This window comes from Nesoenas mayeri, assembly GCF_963082525.1.
Source record: "Nesoenas mayeri genome assembly, chromosome: 3".
NCBI lineage: Eukaryota > Metazoa > Chordata > Aves > Columbiformes > Columbidae > Nesoenas > Nesoenas mayeri.
Window position 1 is genome coordinate 30,706,542 of NC_137544.1, and position 17,931 is coordinate 30,724,472.

At 36.3% G+C, this 17,931-nt stretch overlaps 1 protein-coding gene across 5 annotated transcripts in view; it reads right to left on the bottom strand.

Moving 5' to 3' along the window:
- The window catches only part of LMBRD1 (LMBR1 domain containing 1), a 76,547-nt gene that overhangs the window by 45,942 nt on the left and 12,674 nt on the right, over nucleotides 1-17,931 (bottom strand). For 4 of the 5 annotated variants that reach the window (XM_080342651.1, XM_080342650.1, XM_080342653.1 and 1 more), the window contains exons 4-7: nucleotides 9,275-9,372; nucleotides 8,338-8,405; nucleotides 2,922-3,010; nucleotides 1,103-1,176 (exon numbers count right to left, since the gene is read on the bottom strand). In XM_080342651.1, the coding sequence (XP_080198777.1) occupies nucleotides 1,103-1,176; nucleotides 2,922-3,010; nucleotides 8,338-8,405; nucleotides 9,275-9,372 (329 nt within the window). The remainder of the gene's footprint in view (nucleotides 1-1,102; nucleotides 1,177-2,921; nucleotides 3,011-8,337; nucleotides 8,406-9,274; nucleotides 9,373-17,931) is intronic. The other variant, XM_080342654.1, reaches the window with a different exon arrangement.

Here is a 17,931-nt window from a genome sequence, read left to right on the forward strand (position 1 = left end):
CTTTGCCTGCAGTTACCTTAAGACTCCTCTTTATTGCGAAATTTTAGCTTGATTACAAGTTAATACATCTAGCATTACAAACAGGCTGATAATTCAGCACCTGAAGAAACAGACTGGAAAAGCAAGTGACCACATGAACATCAAATGTTGGCCAAAGTTAATAAATTTAAATGGTTTATTTCCTTTGCACATTAAAGCACAACAGTTGAACTAACATAGTCTTAATTATGTGATTTACAATCAATTACAGAATGAACATTCCTGAATCCTTCTAAGCTATAGAAACAACTGCAGTGGTTCAGTTGCATACCTAGAACTAAGAATATTCCTGAGGCTTTAGAAAACTAGGCTCTAAACAGTTTCAAACTATATTTGCCATTAAATTTTTAGTTATTCTTGATGGAAGGCACAGATCACAGAAGATGCTGCAGATTCTTCATACCTGAAACTGAATCCTGGCATGCATAGATATTTACCCTTAAGCAAATTCTAGAAATACAGAACTGTGAAGCAATGCTCTGTTAAAGACATTTTTTCATTTATTGAATGAAAAAAAGCCTTTTACAAAAAGAGACAGTTATGATCAAGAACATTTTGCATACTTCTTTACAAATCAAGTTATTCTGCCTGACTTTTCTTTGTAAAGCTCTCTAGAGATAAAAACACCAATGTTAAAGAGCTGTAGTAAAGCTTATATTCAGTATGGTACACTGACCAGACCAAGACTACGTTATACCATAGTTAAATGAATAAAAAAGCAATATTTTTTTCCATCTAGCAGTGGAAAACTAGAGATGTGGGCTTAAACACAGGAGCTGGTGAACAAGTTACAAGCCATAAGGAATACGGTGACCTCAAAACACATTGAAATTAAGTCTGATCTGCGCTCAAGTACCAAAAAAGCAGTTCTTAAATTTGCAGTAAAAAAGTTATTTCTTCCATTCCAAAAACTCAGAAGTAGTGTTTCAAACCATGAAAATCCAGAGCTAGAAGACACTGTTGAAGGTACTTAGTATGATGACAGTTTTCCATAGAGCTGTAGTCTGTGATAACTGCAAATATCATAAATGTAAAGAGCTGGAACATTGCCATAACAACTTACTGTGTAAGTGATAGCTGCCAACATTCCAATCACAGTCAAGGAACTAATGGAAAATGAAAGAGCAGTCAAGCCATCTGAAAAAAAAAAAAGCTTATTGAAAATTCCTACAGTAAAGGTATAAGAAAATTTCTTCCTGAACTGGCTTCTAAAGGACAGTTAAGTTCATAAGACTGAGGAAAAAAAAAAATTGAGACATAGTTCCCAGCCATAACAACTCAGATGAAAAATTTACCTAGCATAGCTTTCTGTCATAATAGATCCTCCTCCAATACTGCAAGAAGCAGGACAGCTCTCTCTCCTTTGCTACAAGTTCACAGATGTTGCATTCAGTTAAATGGCTGAATAGACACTAATGAACATGCTCCCTTAGCTGTCTAATGCCTCTTCAAGACTTATTTCTGGCCTCCAGCGTGCTGTGGTAACTTTTCAACCAGTCATAATAACTGAGCTACTGTTTGTTTTCCCCCATGTCCACCCCTCCCAGTTAATCACAAATTTAGAGGGCAATAACATTTATTCCTACTCACACAGATTAGCCAGTTGCTGTGCTTTTTTCCCCTTAACATAGCATCAAGCATTGAAAAACAGAGAAATCTTGTTATAGTTATCCCCTATGAGAAGCTGCATTTTCGGTCTGACCAAGCCTACTGGCCTCCTTTACCAAAAAGTAACAGAATAGCACAACCAAATTCAACTTAACAGCACAAATATTTCCTTTGTTATTTTTGTTAGATAATACCAAATAACTTCCCCAAAGCTAACAGCAAAATGTTCATAAGTTTCAAATACTACAGCTATATTTAAAATTGAAAATTGAAAAAAACAAACAAAAAAACCCAACCCGACAAGCAGCACTATTTCCCTTTAAGTATTTGTGAAAATTTTACCTATGTTCTGAAGTTTTTTTGGGGAAAAAACCCCACACATAAGTGTCCACTCTTTCTAACATATCACAAAATGTACTTAAGCACCATATTTGATGATCCTTCTGTATATGTACTTGAAACCAGCATTTAATACCCATTTCAAAAGTTTAAACTATGTTCAATGGAACATTAAGAACTAACTGGCTGAAAAATTGATAATTATATACCAGAAGTATATTACCAGACTCTGCCTCAGTGGATGAGTTGGCATTCCTTTTATAATCCCACTACAAACTGAATGGACATAGAACAAACATCCAAAATACAGATAACTATTTCTTGGGTTCACTGCCTGGGTTCTTTATAGCCCTAGTATAGATAAGTATAACAAACGCAAACAAAATTTTAGAAAAGATCAATACTAGGAGAACGAAAGGGAAAAAAAAAATAAATCATACCATCCACAGGATTTTCCTGTCTAAATAGACAAAGATACCTATAAATAGTCTGATTCTTACAGTGAACAGCATTATCACAATTAGATAAGCACTCAAACCTTCATATGACAACATACACACTCACCATACTGAAGATCACTGACTTTCGGACATCCAAGTAACATTTCAAAGCTGTGTTAAATGAAAACTCCACTGAAGAAAGTACCTTTCCCTCCCCATGATTAATACCATAGTGCACAACATTGGAATCCTTGCTGTTAAATTGGGACTGTACCAAAAGCAGACACTGCCAGTATCTCCTCTCTGTACTTTAAAGATAGTTCTGACTTTTTCTAAACAGAAAGAGAAGAATCTTATTGCAAAGATTGTGTATAGGTGAATAGTTAGAGTTAAGTTATAAAACTGTCACCAAGACAGTTTTCTTGTTCAACAACCAGTATGCCAAAATAAGTTAGTAGCAATTTAGGCAAAGCTCAGAACAAATCTCAGACTTACGACTACTTCCAAATTCTTCAAACAGGAGCTTGACTTTCTCCCACTCTGTGGAATTCTTCTTGTTGGGAATATCCAAAGGAACAAAAGCACTGTAAGAAATTGAAAAAGTTCTCACCCTAATTAGTCAAAAATCAAAACAATTCTACTTTCAAGTTAAGAAAACAGAAATCCATTTATTCCTGAAGAAAAATTATATGACATTAGGTTTAAAAAATTCTGAAGGTAACATTTTGTTTTTTTCAGATTCCCCTCAAATGCCATATTTAGATCAGCAGAATGTACGACTGTGTGCAGTAAGGTCTGAAGTCAATGAACAAGTGATTTTCTGTTTACCATTCCTAACAAAGGTAAGGACTCTACTCAACCATCATTAAAAGATATATTAATTTGATTTACTATCCTGGTTTGACTCTTGTGTAGAGGAACAAAAAGACTAAGCAGTGAGATAAATTCTTATAAATCCACACTTGTGCAAGTTAGAATAAAATTATTAATGATTCCCACATCAAACACTCAAACAGCATGTGTTTGTGTTCCATTATCACATTTAAACACACCTGCTGCATTCCATTCTTGTTCTGCAGTTGCCCCAGAGAACTTAAATATTTTGAACCTTCCAATAGGCAGAGACCAGCAAAGAGTATTCAGAAGAATGTCGGGTAGACCAGATCCCTAGCTGAAAGCTTCCTGCTGTCAGTCTCCCCATCTGAAGTCCAACAACAAAAGTAACACTGCAGCATCTCCATAGACAAAACAGATAGTTTTGTAACAGCTGGAAAACCAGTACCTCCATACCAATCTGAAACCACAGCTTCCAGACAAATCAGAATGCCTGTAAGTTACATGGAAGTCAGATTTGGAGGGAAACTTTTCAGGTAAAGAATGCAAGAACCCAACACCAAGTCCATAAAGAACACTCACAAGTATCTTTTGGACTTTAGTTAAAAAAGGTACATAATTTGATCCTTGCTTCAAGTCCCAATAAACAAGTGAATAACAAACCTGTATTTTCCAGGACTATGCCTCAAAATTCAAGCACAAAACACAAGCAGGCGTTTCAAAGGTTAGTGCATAAGTGTGTGCAGATATAATCATCACATCAAAACCAAACTGCTACTCTGCAAACAAAGCTAAAACTTCAAAAATTAAAATCTCAACTTCCAAAAAGTGTTTGCTCTTTAGCTTCTTGACAGTGGAAGAGGTAGATTAAGGCTATCATTTACTTAAGTTGATGCATGCTTATTGACTTTAGATTTTGTTCTTGTATCTGCCTCTAGTAGTAATTCTTTCTGTAAGATAGCATCCAGGCAAAAATCAAGACACAGGTACTACAAAAGCAGGCAAAATTTCTACTTGCAAGAGATAGCAACACAAATAGCTGCAGGTTTATTTGCTAAAAAGGGTTAAAACAGGAGACTCTGGTTAAACTAAGTGAGCTCAAGTCCTTTTATTTTACTACCAGTATGAATTTGCTATCTGTGGACTACATGCAAGGAACAAATGAGATGGAACATCTTAAGGTATTTATAACTTGCTTGCCTTTTTTTCACCCCTCCAAGAGCAGTAAGTTTATTTTTTTTTTCGTGAAGCTACCTACAATCAGCATGTCAAAGGACAATCAGAGCAGAAGCCATAGTAGCCACTACAGACATTCTTCAACTAGTACTCAGCTAAATCTTGACTGAAGGAAATAGACTTTTGATTCTGCTCCTGTTCCATGCACCAAGGGCCTCAGAAACAAATGCAGGAATGATAAATTCACACACTTTAGTCTCAAGAAAGCAAGAATTTTATTTCTCCTCCTGAACAGGGTCCCTCAACTAGTAGCAAACTGACCAGAAAGCTAACTAGCCCACTCAAACAGACTTTTGGCTCCTAGCTTAACAGGCCACCATTAAAACAAGGCAGTTAGCATGCCTAGCCATCTGCAGACCTGAAGCCAGTCCATGCTCCCACAGGATCTTTAAAACACTGCTCAACCATTGCACCAACGCAGCACATGCTTCAGGCTTGTTCTTCATACATGCTAAGCTAAGAAAGAAGAAATTTGACAGAAGTCCTGGCAATGATGCTATGTTGACTAAGTGGTCAACACAGCCCAAGAGCCATAATAGCTATGAACAGAATAAGAAGTTTCCATGCTAAATAACTCTATTCACTTATCGTGATGCAAAACAAGTCAGTCCATTAACAGCAAGTGAACAGAGTACAAGCTAGTCCAGGGGTTTACAGGTGCAGCCAAGAATTCAGTTAATGCAAACAGAGCAGCTCAGATGTGATGTGATTGCTTACACTTGGGAGTTCTGGACATAAACGAAATTATTAACTGCACTAATCTTAAGAACACAAGCAAAACAGTTCCACTGTTTAAAACACACCCTGGGAATATTATGATTAAGATCTAGATCAATATTTCATCTGTAGAAAAAGGAAAGTAAGTGCAAGACAAGCAGTTTAAAACTATTAGCTTCTGGCAAGGCTAATAACACACAGGTGTAGATGGGTCAAGTTTGATCCTTTTATCAAAGAGTGCCATTAACTATCATCCTTAGGAAAATAATTTCTAACACATTACATTTAAACTGATTTCCTTAAAGTGAATTCTGCTATAATATAATTTGCATAATTACTTGTAGATTAATCAAACATTCATAGATTTTAAAAAGTTAATGGTTCTAGAAAATTTAAGGTAACCATTTTCATCCCAAACACTGACAATCAGGGAAACATTCCTTTTGGAACCAAATACTCATTGAGCAATTATTTTAGTTCAAATCGGACTGCTGTATAATGGTGCCTTTATGTAGATTGTACTATCGCAAGACCCTTGGCTCCAGAACATGACATTTAGAGTAAATAAACTATATTCAAGCAGAATAGATAATTTCTAAGAAGCTCAAGGCATTACAAGTAAATACTAGTTCCGAGTATCCCAGTATAAATTTGTCCTATAGTTTGCTTTTAATGATACTTTGCAGAGCAGTTGAGTCCTACTACAGACATGCACATTTTTGCCACAATAAGAGGCTTTCCAACAGACAGCTGGAGTAAGAGGTATAAATACTATTCCTGCTAACAATTTAGACAACAGAATCCTGTTCATTGAGTTGTGTTATCAACTTAGAAAAAAAGCTCCAAAATCATCTGGCACAAAACAGATACTATGTTTCCCAAAACAGTCACATAGATGTCTAATGAAGCAAGGTAAACATCTAGGTAAGAATAAATTATTCTTAGACTTCAAGATTAATCTAGCTTTTATGGCTTTTTTGAGAACTGCTGACCAGGAAAGAGTAGGAACTTCTCGTGTAGACCTATCGTTAAAGGAAACAAGCTATTTATTGACCTGTTTTAATGATACAGATTACTCACTAAATCAATCAGAACAGAAGCTGGCCTGATACAAAGCACCAGCTGTGCAAGCACAAGAAAACAGATGATTTGCTAGGCACTTAACAGGAAATATTCCATCCCCTCTTGCTCTTTTAACTGGTGTGCATGAGAATTCTAGTCCATTAAGCATAACCTCCTAAAGTTTAATCCAGTACACAAAATTGCAGTCTGTTCTCATGTTGGTCTGATTCTGACCAACCCTAAGAAAATTTCCTGCAGCCATCAGGTATAGGCAGCACTGCAAGATGGGTCTTCACTCACATTCAGCTGAGCATCTCTGTAGAAGCTTCAGCTACACCATTCTTATCTCTTTCCTATCACACTGGGACTTCAGAGACTGCTCTTTGGCCCTTTATGTGCAGACAGTCAACTAAGACAATTTCTTCATAAGAAGAATGTACATAAACAGAGATACCCACTATTTTATATATATAATAACACTAGAACCAAAGTTAACATATTTCTTCAGCACAATCACCTAATCTGCTTCCTAGAATTATCTACTGGGTCTTGTAGTTTCCCTTGAAGTAAACAAATAATTATATTGTTCTGCAGCAGCGTCTTCAGTACCAAGGGTGCTTTTTCATTTTGGGAGCATTAGGATAATGTTACTATTTAATCATTACCATCTTAAAAGAAAGCAAGCAGCCTCATACATATAACAGCAGCAAAATTGTTCTAATTAGAACTCAGAAATACTAAAGTGCCTATCAGTATCTAAAGGAGTCCCTGCCTCCCCGCAGCAGGTACTCCTGCTGTTTAGATCAGTGGGTTTCAAGTCTGTACCTGCAGGGAAGGTCTGTTCAATAACTAATTTAATCCCAGGCTGAACACCACAGCTGTCTGGTTTGCAAGTCAATCTCATCATAGAAACTACCAGAATTTACAAGCTGTGAAAACTTTGAAGAACAAGCCTAAGAGCACAGAGAACAATGAGGAAATCAAGAACCAAGTTCCATCTTACTGGAAGAAAGGAACAAGCATGCTTACAGCTACTGAGGATTCAGGTGACACCTACTAGAGATACTGCAAAATCTTCTAAACTGGATATATTATACAGTCCATATATATACACCTATGATGTGATGTGAGCCAACAGAGATAGTTTTTGTAAGAGTTTTAGTAGTATTTCTAAACCATGATTACATTAACTCAAACTCCTTCAGTCTCTCATAATAGCAAATATGTTACTTTTAATTGAAATTACCAAAACAATACTCCAATAAGGTGCTATACAATTAGAAACATTAATTTCACTCTAGCTTCTACTTCATACTCCAGTGCATCAATACAGATCATTTTCACATTCATTTCATAAATTTTACCAACTTTATTGCTGCAGTCAAAATGCTAAAAAGGTTATGACACAGCATCCATTAAAGACATTAAATATTGGTGTGCATAGCATGCTTAACAATGATCTTAAACTGAATTTGTAATATTGCTTGGAGTTTCAGAATGACAGTTCTTGCTGCAAACAAGTTAGCCACTTCACTAACGTCTGCCTTTCAAACAGACACTGGAAACCTCTATTACATAAGGCACAACTATGTCAAGTATAACTCTACACTATACTTATGTGCATCACAGAACACTTCCCTTTAAGAACATAACACCAATTTATATTCCTAAAAGCTGTTCTGGGATGTCCATGAAAGCATTTGATAGGGGCAGAAAACAAGATGAGCACACATATTTTACTCCCTGCTGTACACTGAGATATCAACAGTTGTAAATGTCTAGCTATCATGTCCTTGATGGACATTCATACTGCACAAACAGGCAGAACTCAGAAGCACAAGTACTGCACAATTAACAAAAACATTTTAGCTTCCAGTTAAACTCTTACTTCCCAGGTATCTAATTTTCAGGATATTTAAGCCCTATTAGAGGTTTAACTAGATATTTTTTTATCCAGATAGAGTGCAACATAACCTACCTTTTTAATCTTGCACACAAAGTTCTGTTTGGGGTTATATTTTATATTTAGTATATCCCGTTAATGTTCGATACAAATACTTACCCAATTAAAAGGAGGACTGCACAAACTGTGATGAATCCCAGAGTATATTTGAATGCGGTTTTCACCTGCTATATATTAAAGAGAAAGTTAATATATAAATATAAAATAACTCAAAGGGGTTTGTCCAACAAGATATGACAAAGCATACAATTACATTGAATTAGGTTTCCATCCTAAACTATGCACATCAAGAGCTGCGGACAGAAGCCAGGGTATATTTGTCCAGTGCAAATACGCTCAAAGTAAATTCTTTATATTACAGCCATAATAAGTTGTTTTTTCTCATGTTAAGGTTACAACTGCATAGAGCGGAAAATGATAATGATCAACAACTAAAAGGTTCTTTAAGAAAAATATTTTCATTTGAAAAGTTAGCACCTTACTGGCATGCATTTATTGTACTCCCTGGAATGTAATACATGGCAAAAATCTTCAGTACATTACAAACCTACTCCAGTGTTAGCTTCAGGTAAATTACTGCTGCCTGCTTCGAGAAAACATGAAAATGCTACAAGAAGAAAGGTTCCTGCATTTAGTGTCTACCTCAAAAAAATCAGTACAAACTTTCTGTCTCCTACTTTAAAGCTTGTTCATATATGGTTTCTATTCTACAGAAAATGTGAGAAGTTTTAACTTCTTGTATATGAAATTAGGCCCAAAAGAATTTGTAGGAAGCTTAAAGCATTTATGGCAATACAGATGTTAATTATTTATCTCACTAAAGTTTCAGTTCATGTGAAACCATAGTGCTTAAATTAGACTATGTCACACTAAGCATTATTAAGAGCTGCCTCAGTACTTTAAAGGAACTGTAGTAATAGACTTGAAAATGAGATTAACATTGTAGTATTCAAGTTACACAATAATTCTCACTTTCACTTTTGCCTGTATTCATTTGTCTTTTTTCTGCTTAGTGCATTTACTAGAGTGAACTTACTGAGCATGCGTTGCCATCATCTTCTTCCTTCTCCTCATAATAGAAATAGACAAAGGGAATCCACAGAAAGACACAGAACAGTATGATGGAGTACAAAGCTAAGAGAAATAATATAATTAAGTGAAGAGAAAGTTATATTGGCACTTCATTTACTGCACAGTACTTGAAACATTTCCTCTCATGCTAGCTCTCAGTAATTTCAAGCATTGAAAAGTTAATAAAATTTACTAGCTAGCATATAAACTATTACTGTTTTATAAACTCCAAAGGACTTACAAAACTAACCCTTTCAGACTACACATTTCAGATTCACCTACAATTCAGCAAAAATTAAAAGACTAAATGTAATCATCTGCATGCAGGTGATACATAGGACTTGCACATCCGGGAGGAGGCAGCATAGAGGATAGCGAATAAAAGCAAGCTATGCCACCTAATAACAGAACTTGTTCATAGAAAAGGCATATACAAAAATATAACAAAATGAAAGCTATTTCAAGCACTGGACTCCATTTCAGGGGATGTTCTATTATGAATGTAAGTACATTATCAAGGGAAGGCATGGTTCTGCTATTGATGACCTCAATTCACAAAACAGAACAAGTCATAGCACTATGGTATCATCATCACTTTTTAAAGGGAGCACTAACTTGAGATTGTAACAGATATATATTCAAGTAGCCCCAAAATCAAAACAGTCATACTGTCATATTACTTTGATCCACAGAGTATCTTCAGAGATTCTAAACCAGCTAATTTAAAATAGGTGAAGTGTTAAACTAACACAAGTCTTCACAAACAGTAACTGGCAACCTTAAAGACATTAAGAAAGATATTAAAATAGTCAGTTGGACTGATGAGCCAGTGATATGAAGGCAGGAGACCAATTACAGATCAAAAATTTCAAGTGTAAACCTTCATCTCTGTATTGCTTGTTACATACTTTCTAGGACACCATTAATTAGCAAAATTCTTCAATACTTCCAAATATCTCATACTATGAACATTTCAGAAGTCTGTCAGGAAACCAAAATGTGTAAGCAGTAAGTTAGTTTTTGCACCCCACAAGAAAAGTATCCTAGAATAGTCAACCAAGCTCTCAAACTGTACCACACAACCAAGACCACTTGTGCAAGCATGAAATCACCCCTTCAAGCAAGTAAGTAAAGATACCTAGGACCACACAAATCCTGTGATTTTTGGCTAATTTTAATCTTTACCTCATTTTGCATAACTAGTTACTGCCTTCTCACCACTAACCAATATCCCACCAATAACCAATCGTCCCTAAATTAAGTTTGTGGCCTCTTATCTTGGCTACTGCACTCCTTAGAGTAACCATGTGCTTCAAAGAAATCCACCCCAGCATTTTTACTGAAGGTGATGTAGAAGCCAAATAAAGTATCAACAACTAGAACCTGAATAGGAATGAGAAATTATTTCTGAACAGAATTCATTATTTGGAAAAATATTTCAAGATGTTAGAGGTATCTACTGTTTGGAGTGCTGAGTTACTATGGCAGAAATAGAACAAGTTCTTGGTTAGTTCACAAACTTTCTCACATTTGCCAAGAGCAAAAAATTCAGGGCCCTAAGACACCTTAAAACTTCAAGTTCTGAAGCATAACATTTCCTGATCTTCTAGATCAATACTTGAACTGCTTCGATATTGCAAATACCTCCAGAAATCAAGCATCTCTGATCAAAATATCTGCTTTTTTAGGCTAGTCCTAGGTCTACACTGCAGTGTGCCAGTAAATTATTATAGGTAAGTTACATACATCATTAATCAAAGATCAGAATCAACAGCCCATAGAGGTCACTGTGAGTACACAAAACATCCTCACTTCCCAGTTTTACTCTACTGACTTCAGTATACATTATTCATATAAGGTACATCCATAGCTCATTAGATAATGGGACTGATCCAAGTTTCTTCCAAGGAGATAAAGGTATATATACTCAAATTCAAGAGAATATCTATGAACTGTGTGAACTAAGACTACCATTTACCACTACACCAATCCTACACTGGTACTACCTAAATGCTGTTGCTACAATAACTTAATTCATATTTAAGAGAACAGCTCATGCTTCTGACAGTAAACTTTGTTCTTTGCATTGAAGGCACTGGTGTTCAGTTACTGAACATACACCTAATCTATATCTTGAGTTTGTTTCACATAGTATGTTTTATCATATAGTAAAACAATAAGTCCTTTTCTTTCTGAAAACTGTTTCCTGACACCTCCCTGTAATTCTTCATACTAATGTCCAGTTTTCCAAGTTTCTCTGATCTGCTACTGTATATTAACAGAGGACTACTCTCAATGGTTGCTGACAATCATATATTGACAATACTATACTTATCAACTGCACTTTGTTTAATTGTTGTACTTAATTGGATTAAGGTTGTTGAATTGATGTATAATTTGTCCAGCCTTCATCAGGCTTTGAAAAAGCCATTCATAGCACAAGTATCTAAACAATACACAATAAGTCAAACAAGCAAAGTTTTCAACTCTGTTCAAGAAACACTACCAAAAATACTGTTTTCACATACTACTATTAACATAACTGTATTCAGCTTTTAAAGGACTATCACAAGTGTTTGGCAACTGACTTGTCAAAAAACTTTGGAATGCATCTTATCTTTTAAGTCATCTATTACAACCTTCCAGTGGTGTCTCTCTACCGGTGAATCAGCAAGTCTGAACCATTACAGTAGAGCTTAAGTCAGAAGGAATGCTACAAAACAAACAAACAAACCAACCAAAAAAACCACCACACACCTCTACAGTAGCTGTAACCATTCAAATACCATGACCATGTGAATACCTGGAACAGTTTGTGTGCCAAATAAGTTGCTGAATTTGTATTTTTACAAATCGGATCTGACTGCCACAGTAAAGGGAGCCAGAAAAATTACTATATTAGATTCCCAAACCCACCATTTCAGTAATAAATTGCAATAAGCAAAGAGTTCATGGAAAACATAATTGAAGACACATCAAAATAAGGTATTTTCATTCAGTAAGAATTAACTTCTGTTGAGCTAGGCATTGTTACCAACAGTTCTATTCCAATTTATTTGAACTCATTTCCTTTTCCGCATACAATGGCCCACAAGATAACAATGTTTAGGATATTCTTTGCATTCTGGAGTACTTAAGTTTAGATGCAAGTCTAAGCAGCTCTAAATAGAATATTGCATAAAACTCTTCACATCCTCCTTAAGTTTCATACCTTTAATGTTAACATCTATGAGCTTCTCTTCACAGTGTAAACAAAGCAAATGACCATTCAGATTAGCCACACCAAATGTGCTAATGACTATACTTTCCATGAAGTCATAGTTAACACAATCCCCAAGTTCTTGCCAGTGTTCTCCAACCACCAATTTCTAGGCAGGAATTTATTAAATTGATAAAAAACCCACACAAAACAAAAACCAAACCTGGTTTAATGATGTCATGTAATCAGGAAAACAATAGGGAAGAGTTTAGCCTAGATTTTTTGCAGCCCAATGTAGTAGAGTGTTGAATCATCTGGAAACTGGAGTAAAGCAGGGCATGATGAAGGACTGAACCTTTTGAAGATCCCACTTTTAGGTCTTAAGGCCCTCTTACTTCAAGCCAGCTCCTTAGTAACTTGAAGCTAAATATTATCCACCTCCTTTTGTATACATTTCCTCAACTATCAAACCAAAATGCTTCAACTCACTGAAAGCTTACTTGGTAGCAATTCAGTTATTTTTTTAAAAGTACACAAATAGCCAAAAATTAACTATGATGAAAAATAAAGCAATCAAGTACTAGAAAATGCCACTGAACTTCTTGAAAACAGAAAGACATAGCTTTTGGTCTTTACTTCAAAAATCCAAGCCACATCTGACCAAAGATATACTTATTTTCAAATGAGAAACATAAGGTTAAAAGATAAGTTTTAAGATAATACTGCTTAACTAATTAAAACTTATCTAAGCACTGATTAGCAAGCTACAAGAAAAACCTACTGCCACTACCTATGTAAGCATGTTAAGACGACAGATTCCTGTGGTTTAGTCTCATTCCAGATGAAATTAATGCCTTTCACATAGAACTCCATCAGCTCAAGCCCTACGCATTCTTTGAAAGAGACTAGTGGCTATTAAACTAGTGGAAGAATCTAATAAGGTATATTTGTGTAAGCCTTTTCTAGTAAAGCCACCTTCCATTTCAGCAATTATCAATACAAGTCTGGGAAAAAAAACCAACAATCTTGTAAAAAACAAAAAACAAAAAACAAAAAACACAAAACACAAAAATGCAGAATGCAAAAGTTGAGTGAGATCGATGGTTAAAGCAGAAGTGTAACTGTGTATTGAAGACTCATCTGATCTTGCTCAGTTATTTCTGTGGAAAAGCTTTCAATGTTCACCCTTATGTAAGAAATATAATTAGGTCAAATTTCTCTTTACCACATTCGGCTCTGTTTTTAGCTAAATTAAATACCTCAAGCTGAAACTCAGCATGTGAAGTACACCACAGGAGTTGCTTCTAGATTAAAGTCTCCTCTACCCCAGAATCCATTCTTGACTCTTAAGGCATGGGCAAAAGCCACACTACAGAGGTAGATCATGTTTCCAAGTTAAAGATTAAATACAAAATTTTAACCTGTGGGTTCAAGCCCACGTAAGCACTGCTAAAAGATTCAGACATAACTATTTCCTTCTACCTGTAAGTACCCCAGCAGCAGACCACAAAGCACATCAACATGCCACACACCAACAGCAAAAGAAAAATCAGAATCTTATTTACTTTACCACAGCAGTAAGATGCTAAAATGCCTTTCTCCATATGCATTAAGAGAGAAGTCATATTTGATCCAAGGAGGGGTCCCACTTGCCCCCTTCACCATCCACCTATAATACTAAAACTTTTCTTTGCAACAGGTCCAGTGTTTGCTAGACCTTGTGCTGGGTCACCTTAACTTGCCACGCATCTAGCAATCTTGCAGCATGGGTGGCCAATGGCATCTTAGGCTGCATTAGGAAGAATGTCACCAGAATGTCACCACCACATGAAGGAAAGTAATTATTCACCTTGACTCAATGAGGTCTCACCAGCACTTGGGAGTGCTGTGTCCAGTTCTGATCTCCCCAGTACAAGGGACACATACTAGAGAAGCAGAAGAACAACAACAAATTATGGGCTGGAACATCTGAGAGAGCTGGGACTGTCCAGCCTGAAGAAAAGGCAGCTTTGGCAAGGATCTTGTGCATGTGTATAAATACTTGCATCAGACCAAAGACTGTGGCAGACTTCTCAGTGGTGCCCAGGGAAAAGATAAAAAGGGAATGAGCACAAAGTGAAATATAGCAATTTAAATAAGAACATTTATTCTGCCTGCAGTCATAAACTGTAACAGGCTGCTCAGGTGTAGCAGGGCAGATATGTCGAACTCATTCTCAATGTAGGAGCAGTTACATTTATACAGTCCTAAAATTACATTCGGCCCCTTGAAGGCAACTGTGAGGCTGATGTGGCCTCTGGTGAAAATGAGTTTGATACCCCTGCATAGAGTCTCCATTATTGGAGATATTTAGAATCCAGCTGGAGACTGGCATAAACAAACTGCTGTGAGTAGGGAGCATATTGGACTAGATTACCTCTCAAGCACTCTTTCCAACCTCAGCACTTCCATGAGGCAAAGTAAATGCCAACCAATTTTTGGGTTAGCACACCACAAGCATCCACCAAATGCCAACAATGGCTCAAATAGGGGTGTGCAAAAAGAACATGAGCATGCTGCTGGAAACAGGACCTCTTCTAGTACAAATACTACTATTTCAAGAGAGCATCCAGCTCTAATACTCAAGTGATACTTCTCACACAATTTAAGCTATTGACTACAAAAAAAATTGAGCCAAGTTAAATCCAGGTGAAGCTAAAGCTTTATTTCTGCCAACTGAACCATGCAAGTCAGCAGATCTGCAGAGCTATAATTGTTCTCCTTGGGGGTTCTTCAGAGAAGACCTAAGGTATTAATCTCTACTTGGGGATATCCTAAAGTCAGTTCACAAGTCTGTCAGCTGGTCACCTCTACCTCAAATGGGAAACAATCAACTTTGGTTGCAGTTTTCCACTGCACAGACATTATCTGAAACCATTAAATAGTCAATGACTTCCAATTTATGCTTTACTAAAACAGCAAATTCTCAGACAATGCTGACTTGTAACAGATGTTTTGAATTAAAAACCTTAAGCTCTAATAGCATACTCTGCATCAACTCTGAAACAGGATCTGCATACACAACAAGATTCAGTATAAGACTCATTCCAGCATTTTCCATCCATTATGAATGCTATGCTGGCACTTAGTCCATGACTTAGTTCACCTTAAATGCGCACTCTAAAAGTTACAGGCTTTAAATGCATTTCAAGATAAGATGTATATAAAGTTACCCTCAAGTTGTAATATGACATGCAGCAGCACAAACTCCAACTTACTGTTGCAACAGCTCTGTTATCTGCTCTGTTGAAAAACCTTGTTACCAAAGTAATTTAACAGTAATTAAAAAAAAAATCAAAAGCAGCTTTGCATTTGCTTTTCCCAAGCAAAATCATTCCAAAACAGACCTTCTTGTTCATCCATCAGGTGAAATCTTAAAACTGCCTGTAAGAATTTTTTAGTCAGAATTGAAAATTAAATTTATAGCTCACATAGTTAATGTAGTAAAACATCGCTCTTCCTATTATACTACAAAGGAAACTTTAAAAGATTTGGCCAAGTTCCCATCAATGAGACAGTAGACTGATCATCTGGGGTTTGAATTTTATTTTTCAGAACTTATAAAAAAGGAAGAGCAGCATCTTTCATCATCTCATACAAGTTAGTTACCCAAGGGCAAGCATCTATTTGCCTGTTATTCTGCCCACTGAAAGGGCTGTTTATTCCCTGGGAAGCTAACCTTCAAACTCAAAGCTCTTGCAGCAGCAAACAGACAGTCAACCAAGTGACAAAATGTATTCCCTTCCCCCTAACTCTCATGTGACCTTGTGGCATGACAATCTGTCTCAGCTTTCATTATTGCATTTCTATGGACTTCAGCTGTAAATCATGGACTGCCCTTTGCTCTGGTTCAGAGGTCCAACTTCCATTTCAAAACATTTTTCTGGGTTGTATCAGAAGCTTGAACACCAACATTAGAAAAATGCTTAATGCTTCAATGTATAGCCAGTACAACAATGGTTCCCACCATAGAATCAAAGCAATCTTCAGCAAGAATTCCTTGGTAAGGTTTGTTTTAAAGACAGCAGTTCTTATCTCAAGTCAAAATGACTCATTTTCTGCTGTTTTGAACCACATCAATACAAAGATACCTTAACTGTGAGGAAGTTAGACCTGGTATTAGTCTTCAAGTAAACTATAGCAGTCTATTATGTTCATTCTGGGTTTTTTTGCAACAGCAGCTAGGAACAACAAATAGCAAAATGCAGTAGGCAGAAGGGACAAAAATATCTTCAAGAACTGTGAAGATTTCAAGCAGTATTAGAGATCAATATCGTCCCTCGAATCCCTTTGAGAGACTACAGAAGGCTCAAGAATATTATATGATCAGAGGTCTCTTCTACCACACAACTTGTGCTCTTCCAGATGATATCATATACCAGTACACTGCATAACATCAATACTACTAAGATGCTTAAAACAATGCTTTGTTATATTTTTCCTCACTTCTCCTGCTGAGAAGTCACAAGCTACTTCAGAAACCTTAAGATGAGCATTTATTCTCAAATATATTGTTCTCACATCTAATAATAAAATCTCAAAATTATTTTTCATCCAGACTGCAATAACATGCTTGTTTTCCCCAGTGAAAGTAAAGGAATAGAAAACAGTAGTGAATTTCAGGTCACCAGACACTTCTTTGAAGAAGGCCAGTTAAAGCAGCTCACCACAGTAAGTGTCAATACTCTAACAGACTTTCCATTTATGTTCTAGCACACTGCTTTTCTAAAAAAACAAAAAAACCCACACTTATTAGGAGAGTTCTTCTATAGATGTAACTCCACAATATTTGTCAAGTACAACTATGCAAGCCTTCCACAGTATTCAGCATGTCTCCTCCTAGGACTAGACCATGAAAACACGTAGCCATATGAGACCTGGACTTAATCATTTCTAGAATCCCAAGTCCTTGTCAGTGACTCTGTATGAAATACTTACAGTAAGCAGACAAAGCTCCAAGTTATACAAAGTACTATTTTGAATAAATTCTTACTCAAGAACTTCTTTAACCTAGGAACCACCATACAGTAACTATTGCTGACTTAAGAAAACACTTCCATTTAAGAAAAAAAAAAAAAGAAAAATTGGAAGGTTAGCATAGATTTTAAAGCACACCCAAAGAGATGCCCACAGAATTTAGCAGCCCTTGCCACACTATAGTTAGGAGACACTTAACACATGCAGGTCAAGAGATCTTGGTCTGCCTCAAAGGAAGACTGCCATCTACCCATGGGATCCTCTCACCATTCACAAAACTTTAGAAAAGGACTGAACATGAAGCTGACTCCAACAGCTAGGATTTACTTCCTAGAGAAAGAGCCACAGAACAAAGCTCCAGGTTACAGACAACTGTTTCAGCCTGACTCCTTGTGGTACAAAGGAAA